The sequence below is a fragment of the Zeugodacus cucurbitae genome, chromosome Y (assembly GCF_028554725.1).
Source record: "Zeugodacus cucurbitae isolate PBARC_wt_2022May chromosome Y, idZeuCucr1.2, whole genome shotgun sequence".
Classification (NCBI taxonomy): domain Eukaryota; kingdom Metazoa; phylum Arthropoda; class Insecta; order Diptera; family Tephritidae; genus Zeugodacus; species Zeugodacus cucurbitae.
In genome coordinates this window covers 6,732,945-6,747,324 of record NC_071673.1, presented here as the reverse complement: position 1 = coordinate 6,747,324, position 14,380 = coordinate 6,732,945, and the positions used below count along the sequence as shown (strand labels likewise).

Below are 14,380 nucleotides of genomic sequence, written 5' to 3'. Positions count from 1 at the left end.
CTTGTCAGACAACATAAACTTTGCAAAAACTGTCTGTTGAATGCTAATTTAATTGTGTGTATTGCCAACGAAGACATCACTCATTGCTTCACATTACCAATTATCAAAATATGAAGCAAAATCAGTTTCATAAAACCACGGGGTTAGTTGCTAGAACCACATCAGGTAATCCCGAAATAACGGAGAAACAACCATGTTGCTCTAAATCAGCAAAAATTCCAGCGCTTCATTCGGAAAATGAAAGCAAAACTCTTTTACCCTCTGCGGTCATCGCCATTGAACATAAAGGTGATGTATTTAAACTAAAGGCTCTCAAAGATCCTTTATATCAGCAAAAGCTCAAAATCGGATAAAATTGCCAACAAAACATTCCATTTTCCAAATTTCGGGAATGGGCGGAAGAGTATTCCAAACTCTGCCCCATTACCCGAATTTCACCCTTAGCGGATAAGCGCATTCAAGCAGAAGCTATAGTCTTTCCGCAACTTACAAACATGCTTCCAAGATACAAAATACAGAGCAAGCATTAGGATAAAGTTTTACACAACAATTCCCAAACACACTCGCCTTAGGTCACTCTCGCACCTCTGCAATACAGCAGTTTCTAAGTATGGAAAAAAACCTACTTAAAAAGGGCGAAATCAAACCAGAATATGATGGGGTCTTAGAAGAATACCTTCATTTAGAAAATATGGAGGAAGTAAGCCCATGTGAAAAAATAATTAACGGCAAATACTATTAATTTTACTTGCCACATCATGCGGTAGTAAAGTCGGACAAAAAAACAACAAAAGTAAGAGTTGTCTTCATTGCCTCGAGATCCACTAGTTCGGGGAATTCCCTAAATGACATTTTATTTACGCGACCGACACTGCAGCCGGACTTAATGCTTAATCCTCGTTCTAAATTGGCGTTTATTCAGATACGTATTTAACGGGGACGTTGAAAAAATGTATCGACAAATAGTCGTACATGAAAAATATCAAGATTTTCAACGAATTATTTTCCGAAAATCTCCCAATAGTCCACTACGCGACTTTAAACTAAAAACAGTTTTGAAGCCAACTGTGCTCCATATCTGACCATTCGTACCATTTACGAATTGGCAGAAGACACAAAGTCGGAATTTCCTCTGGCAACCGATGTATTAAAAACTCACACTTATGTTGACGATATTTTGTCTGGAAGCCACAGCCTTCCACAAGCTGCAACTATCACAGGTCATAAAAGCTCTCAAAACCGCAGGGTTCACAGGAAAATCGCGGCAAATCACCCAAATATCATAAAAAATATACCAATAGATAATTTGTTGGATACTACTTTCTTTATATTCGAAAATAAAAGTACAACAAAAACTCTAGGCATACAATGGAATGCGATATCTGATCAGTTTTCATACACTGGCAACTTCAATATCTGCATTACCCGCCAAAACAAAGAGACAAATTTTATCCTCTGTTACAAAACTTTTTGACCCCGCCAATTATGATACAAGCTAAAATACTGATATAAGAATTATGGCTATACTGGGAGGAACAAATGAAACCTCTTCGATTAGAAAGATGGTTCCAGTTCGCTAACAATCTCAATGACATCTCGCAAATCCAAATTTCATGGTGGGTAAACTACTCACCCGAATATAAAGTCGAACTACACGGCTTCTGCGACGCCTCTGAAAAAGCATATTGTGCCAATTGTGTGAAATTAATATCCATGATACAGACCCATTTAAACTTGGCGACGTATAAGGTATATCTCTGGCCAGTTTCCGAAATTGTTCTTGCCTGGTTAGAAAAACCACCAGATGCGTGGAAAACATATATTTCTAATCGCACTTCTCAAATACTTGATCTAGTGGGAACAGCCACATGGCGACACGTAGCCAGTGCTGATAATCCTGCTGATCTGGGTACAAGAGGGTGCAAGCCCTTGCACCTCGCCACCACCACCCTCTGGTGCATTGGCCCCCGATGCTTAACGGAATCCCACGATTCTTGGTCACCCATGCGCAACATCATTGCTTCGGAAAATAGAAACCAATCTTACAACATTGGATGATACGGACATCCTTGAACGATTTTCATCGTACCCCCGAGCCCTCAGAGTAGTTGCCTATATACTAAAATTCACAGAACGACACGAACTTAAAGTAAAGGAGGCAACTTGCCCCCAATGCGATACATTGACGCACCTAGACTTACAAAAGGCAAAGGTCGCTCTTATCGCATCAACTCCAACGCGCTACTTCAACCGCGATATATCGTTATTAAGAGAATCAAAAGCGATTGAGAATAGGAGTTCACTCTTAGTTTTGAACCCATTTCTGGGTCGAAAGGTCTGCATCGTGCAAATGGCCGGGTTGTAAACTCAAGCCTAACCTATAATGACCGCCATCCCATAATAACACCAGAGAAATCATCACTTGCCACATTAGTCATTAGTTACATCCACATCCTAATGCTACACACTGAACATCGTCTGATGCAACAGATGGTTCGCCAAGAGTACTATATTCCCCGTCTTAAGCCCCAAATAAAGAAATGCCTTTTCACGTGCAAGATTTGCACCATGCACAAGCAGAAAATGCGAACGCAGATTATGGCAGCACTTCTACCCGAATGCTGCAATTTGGCTCCGCCTTTCACCACTACAGGTGTCGATTTTGCTGAGCCTTTTCAGATAAAGGCGTCTATGTATGTTTCACAACAAAGGCAGTACACCTTGAGCTGTGTACTAATCTGACGACGGAGGCTTTTCTCGCGTCATTTGCTCGCTTCGTCGGACGACGTGGATTCCCGTCAAAAATTATGAGCGATATCGGCAAAACATTTATTGGAGCTCAAAGAGCCACAGAAAAGCAGTTTATAGATTTCATGAAACAGGTCTCACCTGACATAGTACAAAAGTATGCCCCGCAAGGCATCAATTGGCAATTTATCCCGCCAAGCGCTCCTCATATGGGTGGTTAATGGGAATCAGCCGTAAAAGGCTTCAAATCCCACTTCAAAAAAATAGCTGGAAACTACAAATTTAACTATGAAGAATTCGCAACACTATTATTTAGAATCGACGCCGTTCTTAATTCACGGCCTATAGCTCAACTCTCACAAGATCCCTCAGATTTCACAAGCTTAACTCCAGGACATTTCCTGAAAGGAGCACCCATTCTGGCCACACCTGAATCAGGCATGGAGTCACTATCCGCGGATAAGCCGAGCATCACGACCACGACGATGGGCAAACCCACCAGAATCCAGTTCAAGGCACCCACCGACAAGGACATCTACGCGCCCCCAACAAACTAGACGACAATCTCGTCACAACACAGGTATCAGTTGTGTTGTCGCTGCAACAACTACAATTTCCGCTAGGCTAAACATTCCTAGGGGGGCCGGGGTGGACAAATGAGCTTCGGTCTTCCGCGCATCTAAACTTACAACACTAACACTGCACACTCATCACACTCACCACCTCACTCAAGAGCCCGACGGGACTGTTTCAATAGAAGCAATCCACTCAGCTAGGCTCTGACCTACCGGGGAGGGTCGGCAGGTCGCGGATAGCCGGACGGCCTGTAGTAGCAGGTTAGTTGCGAAATAAGTGTAAACGAATAAGCAACCTCGGACGATGAGCGGCAGGAGCGGAGGATGCGGTATAAAAGCTAGCAAATCCGGTGAAGTTCCTGTGACTGTGGCGAAACGACACCGCCTCATAGAAATATGTGTCCCCCTCATTATGCACAGACATAATGAGTAATACAAAAATCCAGGCGAGACGGACCCAAGATGGGCGGCTTCCTGTCAGCGACTGTACACCATGTTAGGTGCGGCTGATAACACTAAGTGACCAGTACACATCGTGGCGCACTGGGAGTCCCTAAAATCCTAGTAACGACTTCTCCGTTTGTAAGATTGATAGGGTGATGCAAGCTTGCTCTGCCGAGGTGGCAGTCACGGTGTGTATCAGAAACCAGCCCCTTCGGGCTCTGGTCAAGAAGTGTGCATTGGGCGCAGAATTAGTAGTCCGCGTTGCCCCGGGCGAGCGCTGGCCTCAGGGAACTGGGGTAGGGGCATCGTCCCCATTCGGCCCGCCCCCCTGCACACGATGCGCTGGTACAACTAAAAGAAAGAATGGAACCAAATCTGAGAAAATTCTTTAATAGTGCAAATACTGATGCGATTTGTAGCGATAATGAAAGCGCTAGTGGTGGAGTTAGTAGAGTTCTGGAAACATGCTCGTCCAAAACAACACCAAACATAGACATGGACCCCTTTAAACGTGCCCCAAGGCTTGGCAGATCGCCAACAAAAGTGCTAAGTGTAGAAAAGCCCGTAAGAGCAAGGTCGTTACCGCCAGCGTTGCAGGATAGCACACCGCTGACCAAAGAGGCAAAACCGAATAGAGATCATATGATGCAACTGGGGGATGAACTTAAGAGGCTGATGGAGCTGATGCGCCCACCACAGCGATCCATCAATAACAATCACAGATGTTTTCTTAACCACGTGGTAAAATTATACGAAAAGGCGCAAGAAGAATATATTAAAAACAAGGAGAGAAGGAACATTTTACAATTGCCTGTGACTACGGAAATCACACCCAAGAGACCGAGGGACGAAAGACAGACGAAGCGTCTAACGGCACCAAAGAAGAATAAAACCACCCTTGAGGATGAGACAGATAAAGAAACAATAAAGGAGGGGAACGTCAATAAGCCTTTCGCGGCAAAAAAGGACAAGTGAAGGAAACAAAAGATGGTTGGACAGAGATAAGGAAGAAAAAGAAGATGTTGAAAAAACACTCACCACGACCCGATGCCATAGTCATTGCACGAACCGGAAATATGTCCTATAGTGACATTCTGAGGGCGGTGAAGAAGGAGGACGCTCTCCAGGGACTCGGTGAAAGCGTAATCAGAATCAGAAAAACTGTCAGAGGAGAAATGTTATTGGAGCTAAAGGATGCCTGGGAATCAAGCAAAAATTAAAACACATACCCACGAAATCACATTAGAAATTAAGAACCTTGATGAAATCACTACCGAAGAAGATGTATCACATGCTATTCGAAGCCAGATAAAAGAACTTGATGGCTTTGATAAAGGTTCAATCAAAACCATCAGATCGGCGTATGCAGGCACACAGACAGCGGTCTTAAGCCCCCCTGCACTACAAGCCAGGCAAGAAAAATAAAAATTGGATGGGTAATATGCCGGATAAGAGAGAAGCCGAACCTCATAAAGTGTTTCAGGGGCTTCGAATATGGTCACCTGGCCAGAGCCTGTAGTAACCCAGATGATAGAAGTCAGTGTTGCCTCAAATGTGGAGAGAAGGGACACCTCGCGAAGACCGTACTGAGAAAAAACCATACTGCAGTGCATGTAAAAAAAACGGCAAAGAGAACTACGAACACCAGATAGGTAGCAAAAAATGTCCCCTCTACCAGGAAGCGTGTAAAAGGGCCAATATATGAGAGTATTGCAACTAAACCTCAACCACTGTGAGGCAGCACAAGATCTACTCACACATACCGTGTTTGAACAAAAAATTGACGTAGTAATAATCAGCGAGCAGTATAAAAACCTAAGCACAGCAACATGGACTTCCGACCTGACGAATAAAACAGCCATATTGGCCTGTGGAGACAAAGTTTTTCAAAACAACCCCCTGACAGGTCAGCCCTATTACACACGGGCAAAAATTTGTGGGATAAACATATATAGTTGCTATATCCCGCCAAGCATCCCACAAAGTGAATACGAAAATTTCCTTGACAGTCTAGTACGAGATATATCAAACACAACAATAAACGTTGTGGCCGGTGACTTTAACTCATGGGCGATTGAATGGGGGAGTACATACACGAACAGGCGAGGAGATGCTCTCCTGAAAGCTTTTTCGTCAAAGGATATCGTCCTGTTAAATACTGGTAATAAAAATATCTTTGAAAAGAATGGACGTGGTTCCGTAATTGACATCACTTTCGCTAACAGTTCCCTAGTGCGTACAGCTAAGTGGCAGATGAGTGACCTGTATACCCACAGCGACCATCTGGCCATTTTATTAGAAATTGGTAATCAGGAACGTACACAAGACGAAAGACCCCCAAGACGGCGCAAACCAGAGGTTGGAAAATTGAAAATCTCTTCAAATTGATGTTAGACGGAAAACCAAACGACGCATTAGATGTGGAACGGAAGGCGGAGCAACTCGTGAAATTCGTCAGTAAAGCCTGTGATGCATCAATGCACAGGAAAAAACAGTGTTCAAACAGAAAGCCAGCGTACTGGTGGAATGAGAAAATTTCTGCGATAAGAAATGAATGTCGTAAAGTGAGGCGTCTGTGCCAAAGGAGGCGACAAACAACGGAGTATATAATGCTGTATGATTATTTTAAGAAGAACAGAAAAGAAAAAGAAAAGAAAGCTATTAAAGAGAGCAAGGCCTGCTGCTTTAAAGAGCTCTGCAAAAAACTAGAAGAAAACCCATGGGGGGATGCCTATAAGATAGTAATGACAAAAGTTAGAAGCCGCAAGGGACAAAACCCAACATGCCCTAAACTACTTAAGACTGTTGTACAAACTCTATTCCTCCCGCAAACTCCACAAGAATGGCATAACGAGGGAACTGAAATAACAGGAGTACCAATAGTCACCGGAAAAGAGGTAGTTGAAGCAGCAGAAAGATTCGCCAGCAACAAGGCACCTGGATTAGATGGCATTCCAAACAAAGCTCTAAAGATCGCCATTAAACACAACTCCGCCCCTTTCACGGATATGTTTACGCAGTGTGTACGAGAGGGTGTTTTCCCAAAAATATGGAAGAAGCAGCGAGTGGTCCTCCTCCAGAAACCAAGCAAGCCAGCCGGAGAGCCAAGCTCATACCGACCGCTATGTATGCTAGACACAATGGGCAAATTATTAGAACGAATAATAATGTGTTCATCTGGAGCAACATCTAGAAAACGAATTACCGGGTTTGGCAGATAAGTATGGTTACCGAAGACAAAGGTCGATAATAGATACAATCCAGAAAGTAACTGATGTCGCAAGCAGAGCCATTGAAGGAACCAGATAGATGTATGGCTCTAAAAAATACTGTGCGGTGGTAACGTTCGACGTGAAGAATGCCTTCAATTCGGCCTACTGGCCTCACATTATAAAAGCTCTCGAACTTAAAAAAAACACCGTTATATCTAGTAAAGATTATGTCAAATTACCTGTCCAATAGAATGCTATCATATGATACCGATGAAGGACCACAGAACTACGCAGTGACGGGCGGAGTACCCAAGGTTCCAGACTAATGGCTAACATTGGTGGACCGAGCCAGAGTATACGAGCACTCTTAGCCAAAGTGAGTCAGTCGGTACTAATGTATGCGGCACCTATATGGGGACCTGCACTGCAGTATAAATCATACGCTGAAAAGGCAAAATCTATAATGAGGTTAAGTCCAATTAGAGTTTCCTGTGCGTTTCGGACTGTATCACATGAGGCGGTCGGAGTTATAGCTGGTATCATGCCACCAGACATTGCAGCGATGGAACAAAAAAGAATTTTTGACAAAATGAAAAGTACGGAGAGACGCCTGACAACAGAAGAGAGAAATGACGAAAGGCAAAAGAGCCTAAATGAATGGCAGAAATGCTGGGATGAGACTACAAAAGGTAGATGGACATATAGGATTATCAAAAACATTCAAAAGTGGGTAGAAAGACAGTATGGTGAAACAGACTACTACTTGACGCAGTTCCTGACTGGACACGGCTGTTTTAGAGAATACCTACAAAAGTATGGACATGACGATACGTCTGAATGCTCTCTCTGTGACAATGGATGCGAAAACGCATTACATGTATTTTTTGAGTGTCCTCGTTTTGAATGTGAAAGAACGGAACTGGAGAAACTACTAAAGGAACGCCTCACACCAGGAAATAAAGTGGCGCACATGATCCAGTCACCAAATGTATGGAATCAAGTAAGAGCATGGTCCGCGAGAGCTCTAACAGAGCTAAGAAAGAATGAGTGGCAACGTAGCAGCGAAAGGAGGATGACGAGTGACCAGTAGACCAAATTGGATTGGAGATGAGCAAATTGGCTAAAGCTTACCCTTGTGATGAAATATCTAACGGTGGTACCGGTGGGAGAATAAAGAGCTATAGAAGACGGAGTTTAGGGTTTAGTACGTAGGCGTCCCTCTTCGCAAGTCCTGCAAAATTTAGAGTTGCTGGGTGTGATCCCAAAATTGGTGTATCTAACCGAATCTTTGTTGCAACAAATAAAATCACAAAATAATAAAAAAATCAGTTCATATATAAATAACTATTTATACTCTCGCAACAAAAGTTGCTAAAGAGAGTATTATAGTTTTGTCCACATAACGGTTGTTTGTAAGTCCTAAAACTAAACGAGTTAGATATAGGGTTATATATACCAAAGTGATCAGGGTGACGAGTAAAGTTCAAATCCGGATGTCTGTCTGTCCGTCCGTCTGTCTGTCCGTCCGTGCAAGCTGTAACTTGAGTAAAAATTGAGATATCTTAATGAAACTTGGAACACGTGTTTCTTGGCACCATAAGAAGGCACCATAATAACGCCCACAAAATGGCGATAACCAAAAACACATAAAGAGCTATAACTAAGCCATAAATAAAGTTATGAAAATAAAATTTGGAACATAAGATCGCATAAGGGAGGGGCACATTCGAATGTATTTTTTTTGGAAAAGTGGGCGGGATGCCGCCCCCAAATAAATCTTGCAAACCAATAAAGCTATATAAACCAACCATATCTGCAGTCGTTTCGTTTAGCCGTTTCCTTATACAGTCCAAAAATGAAAGAAATCGGATAATAACCACGCCCACCTCCCATACAAAGGTTAGGTTGAAAATGACTAAAAGTGCGTTAACTCACTAACGAGAAACTTCAGAAACACAAAATTTCACAGAAATGATAGCAGAAGGAAGCGGTTGTTTGTAAGTCCTAAAACTAAACGAGTTAGATATAAGGTTATATATACCAAAGTGATCAGGGTGAAGAGTGGAGTTCAAATCCGAATGTCTGTCTGTCCGTGTGTCCGTCTGTGCAAGCTGTAACTTGAGTAAAAATTAAGATATCTTGATGAAACTTGGCACACTTATTTCTTGGCACCATAGGAAGGTTGTGTGAAAGACTAAAGCGACAACTGACCAGATATTCACCATGCGCCAAATCTTGGAGAAGACCCGTGAAAAGAGGATCGACACACACCACCTTTTTGTCGATTTTAAAGCTGCTTTCGACAGCACGAAAAGGAGCTGCCTTTATGCCGCGATGTCTGAATTTGGTATCCCCGCAAAACTAATACGGCTGTGTAAGTTGACGTTGAGCAACACCAAAAGCTCCGTCATGATTGGGAAGGACCTCTCCGAGCCGTTCGATACCAAACGAGGTTTCAGACAAGGTGACTCACTATCGTGCGACTTCTTTAACCTGATGCTGGAAAAAATTATAAGAGCTGCAGAGCTAAACCGAGAAGGTACAATCTTCTACAAGAGTGTACAGCTCCTGGCGTACGCCGATGATATTGATATCATCGGAAGCAACAACCGCGCCGTTTGTTCTGCTTTTCCCCGCATAGATAAGGAGGCGAAGCGAATGGGTCTGGAGGTGAATGAGGACAAGACGAAATATCTCCTGTCATCAAACAAACAGTCGGCGCATTCGCGTCTTGGCTCCCACGTCACTGCTGACAGTCATAACTTCGACGTCGTAGATAATTTCGTATACCTGGGAACCAGCATCAACAACACGAACAATGTCAGCCTCGAAATCCAGCGCAGAATAACTCTTGCCAACAGGTGCTACTTTGGACTGAGTAGGCAATTGAAAAGTAAAGTCCTCTCTCGACGAACCAAAATCAAGCTCTACAAGTCGCTTATCATTCCCGTCCTGCTTTACGGTGCAGAAGCTTGGACGATGTCAACATCAGATGAGACGACACTAGGAGTTTTCGAGAGGAAAATTTTGCGCAAGATTTATGGTCCTCAGAACATTGGCAACGGCGAATACCGCAGACGATGAAACGATGAGCTGTACGAGTTATACGACGACATTGACATAGTTCAGCGAATAAAAAGACAGCGGCTACGCTGGCTAGGTCATGTTGTCCGAATGGACGAAAACACTCCAGCCCTGAAAGTGTTCGATGCAGTACCCGCCGGAGGAAGCCGAGGAAGGGGAAGGCCTCCACTCCGTTGGAGGGACCAGGTGGAGAGCGACCTGGTTACACTTGGGATCTCCAACTGGCGCCGAACTGCGAAGGAGAGAGAGAGGTGGTGCACTATCGTCGATTCGGCTATAACCGGCTAAACGGTTGCAACGCCAATCACATACATACATCGTAAGGTTGCTTTCGAAAATGAGCAAAAGCGGACCACTGCCACGCCCACAAAATGGCGAAAACCGAAAACACATAAAGGGCCATAACTAAGCCATAAATAAAGCTATGGAAATATGGTATGAAGGATCGCACTATGAAGGGACATATTTGGATGTGGGCGTGACCCCGCCCCCTACTAAGATGTTTGTACATATCTCGTAAACTACTAAAGCTATATTAACGAAACTCTCAGGAGTCGTCTTTTTCGGGCATTTCCTTATACAGTCCAAAAATGGAAGGAATCGGATTATAAGCACGTCCTCCTCCCATACAAAGGTTATGTTTAAAACTACAAAAAATTATTTAATTCAGTAAGGAAAACCACCAGAAACCTTAAATTTCATTATAAAGAAGGTAGAGAAGGGTTCCATTCAAATTCGTTAACAAAAAGTGGCTCCGCCCACTTATGAGTAAAAAACCATATCACCGAAACTAATCGACCAGTTTCAATGAAATTCGGTCATAATATCTTCTTGGCTTCCCAATTATATATTATGAAAATAGTCAAAATCGGATTACAACAACGCCTACTTCCCATATGCCACAATTTTGAGGTCGGTCTGAATCCTTTACCTTACTATTTTATGGTAGTTACGTTATTTCACGCCTACTTCTCATAAACCACAATTTTTAAGTCCAACTGAATAGTAAGTTAAGCAACGGTAAACATATCGGAACAAAACTTTGCACAAATACTTTGTTTCTAGTGTGGCATAGCCCGTATAAAAATCATTGAAATTGGACTATAACTTTTCAAGGCCCCAGACCTCGAAGTTTGGGGTAAATTTTTATTGAAAATATTGGTAAGGGTCTCAGATATTCTAAAGAGTTTCAAAGCAGATGTGTTCCTTCTAATAGTGTGCGTCTGTGCCAAAAATTTGGAAGATCAGGCCAAAATTCGTCATATACCTCATATTCGGATCTTCAAATTTCCGGAGGACTTTATAACGTTTACATCGGTTATCAAAATTAAGTGAACCTAGAATGTTGGATTTAATGTAGCTTTATGGCGAAAATTGTGAAACGGTCCAGGGATTACCCCATCTACCATATATAATGATTGGACAGTTTCATTTTAAATAAGTTGCTTTTATTGTATTTTTCAACTTTTCACTAAAAGCTAAAAAAGTGAAAATATGTTCAATTAAAGAAGAAATAATAAAAATTTTAAAATTAATTACAAGAAAGAAAACGTTTTATAAAAGTAACCTAAGAAGTGAAAATATGTACATACAATTAAAGAAGAAATATGAAAAATTAAAAAAAAAATGGAGAATTTACCTATTAGGTATAAACTTCAAAATTGTGACAGATTGTAATGCATTTACAATGACTCTTAAGAAAAAAGACGTACCGCCAAAAATAGCGAGATGGGCATTGTTTCTTCAGGACTTCAACTACGAAATCGAGCATAGGGCAGGATCTAGAATAGTCCACGTTGACGCTTTAAGTAGGGTGTACTGCTTAATGCTAGAAGACTCCTTAAAGTTTCGGCTAAAGCAAGCTCAAATGAATGGCGAATGGACAAAGGCAGTACGCAAGGTTCTAGAAAAGGACGAATATGAAGATTTTTATATCAAATTTTTATAAAAATTTTTTTTTATATAAATTATGGTTTCCGCATCAAGTACGGAAGTTAAATTTCGAAACAATAGCTCAAGTTCATCCAGATGTTACATCTGCCTTCTTTTTAAAGCAAAAATTTCCTTCAGAAGATGGAAACTACAATTTTTGCTCAACTTGCAAAAATGCAATTGTTAAAAACAACATTCCAAAAATTTGTTTAACAAATGGTCTAGACTTTCCGGAAATACCAGATTGTTTAAAAAATGTAACCCCTATTGAAGAACGGCTAATAATGCCTAGATTGCCTTTTATGACCATCCGTCCTTTAGGATATCAAGGGCAAAGTTCGCTCAAAGGTGCTGTTGTTAACATACCTATTCCTGTTAACCAAGTCGTGACATCTCTACCGCGGACTTTTGAGCAAACTCATGTTATACAAATTCACTTAAGAAGGCGTATGGAATACAATCATGATTATATGACTGATACCATACGGCCTGTGAAGGTTATGGAGGCCTTGCGATTCTTAGTGAATACCCCTTTGTTTGAGAATTGGATTTCTGGTTTTAATAATCAAGAAGAAGTTCCTTTTATTGCATCTTCTGAAGATGCTAGATTGCTTGAGGAACAGATTTCCCATAATAACCTCCCAGGTAATAATATTCCCATAGCACCTGTACCTGAAGAGCTGAACCCAGGTGGTCAAGAGACTCTCTTAGATAATATTCCGGTAGAAAACTTGGACTATAACCGTTTAGTTATAGCGCCTGGTGAAGGGCAAAGACCAACTGACATAATTCAAGATAATAATTCAGAAGAATTGTCATTTGGAACAATATACGCTGGACAGAAACGTACATGCTCATACATATAGTAAGATAGTACGATCCGAAATTCGCGGATTTGATCGGAGAGCATGTACTATACCAAAGTTGTTCTACAACTATAAAAAATTAGAACTACTGCAAATTAAGAATAGTACATCCATTTGCCTTCGAAAGTTTTCAGGTCGCAACCGTGTTACGGCTCAAAATGTATTAAATGAAAACTTTGTTCAAAACTTGATTCAACATGATGACGGTTTCAAAGTTTTGAAAGGTATTAGATCCTCTCCTGCTCACTGGGAAGCTGAGAAAAAAAAAGCAATTGCAATGATTCGTCAATTTGGGCTTCCAACCTTCTTTATAACTCTATCGGCTGCTGAATCTCAGTGGATTGAGCTGTTGGTTATTCTGTCGAAAACTGTTGATTCAAAAAATATTTCAGAAGAGGAAGCAAACATTTTATCAACCCAAGATAGATATCGCTTAATCCGCTCAGACGCAGTTACTTGTGCTAGATTACCGCTACCGACAAATCCTTTTAAAGATAATCCCGGCATTTTTGGAGCAGGAAAACGTTTGTATAATATAATGTAAAATATGTATTTTATAAAAGCAACCTAAAAAAGTGAAAATATGTTCAATTAAAGAAGAAATAATAAAAATTTTAAAATTAATAACAAGAAAGAAAACGTTTTATAAAAGTAACCTAAGAAGTGAAAATATGTACATACAATTAAAGAAGAAATATGAAAAATTAAAGAAAAATGGAGAATTTACCTATTAGGTATACACTTCAAAATTGTGACAGATTGTAATGCATTTACAATGACTCTTAAGAAAAAAGACGTACCGCCAAAAATAGCGAGATGGGCATTGTTTCTTCAGGACTTCAACTACGAAATCGAGCATAGGGCAGGATCTAGAATAGTCCACGTTGACGCTTTAAGTAGGGTGTACTGCTTAATGCTAGAAGACTCCTTAAAGTTTCGGCTAAAGCAAGCTCAAATGAATGGCGAATGGACAAAGGCAGTACGCAAGGTTCTAGAAAAGGACGAATATGAAGATTTTTATATAAAATTTGACATTCTTTTTAAAAATCCTGCAAAGGAATTGATTGTAGTACCGAAGCTAATGGAAGACGAAATCATTAAGTTGGCACACAGACAGGGTCATTTCTCTATAAAGAAAACTCAGGATCTGTTAGAAAAGTCGTATTACATTCCCCAAGTCAAGGGTAAAGTTTGTCAGACAGTCCGAAGCTGTATTGAGTGCATTATTAATGTAGCCAAGACAGGAAAGAAAGAGGGATTCTTGAATAGCATAGATAAAGAAGATATGCCATTAGGAACATATCACATTGATCACGTAGGGCTATTAGAAGCGACCAGTAAGTTGTACAATTATATATTGGTGGTGGTAGATGCGTTCAATAAATTTGTGTGGTTATACCCTACTAAAAACACAGGAGTAGAGGCAGTGGTAGATAGACTCACAAAGCAGGCAGCTGTATTCGCTAACCCAACACGTATTATTTCGGATAGGGGGACAGCTTTTACATCAAATTTGTTT

At 41.3% G+C, this 14,380-nt stretch overlaps 1 protein-coding gene across 1 annotated transcript in view; it reads left to right on the top strand.

The window, feature by feature from the left end:
- Positions 1 to 3,305, top strand: part of LOC128923488 (tigger transposable element-derived protein 4-like) — a 45,693-nt gene extending 42,388 nt beyond the window's left edge. The window contains exon 3 of the mRNA XM_054235747.1: positions 3,097 to 3,305. Coding sequence (XP_054091722.1) covers positions 3,097 to 3,305 — 209 coding nt within the window. The remainder of the gene's footprint in view (positions 1 to 3,096) is intronic.
- Positions 3,306 to 14,380: the final 11,075 nt, after the last annotated feature.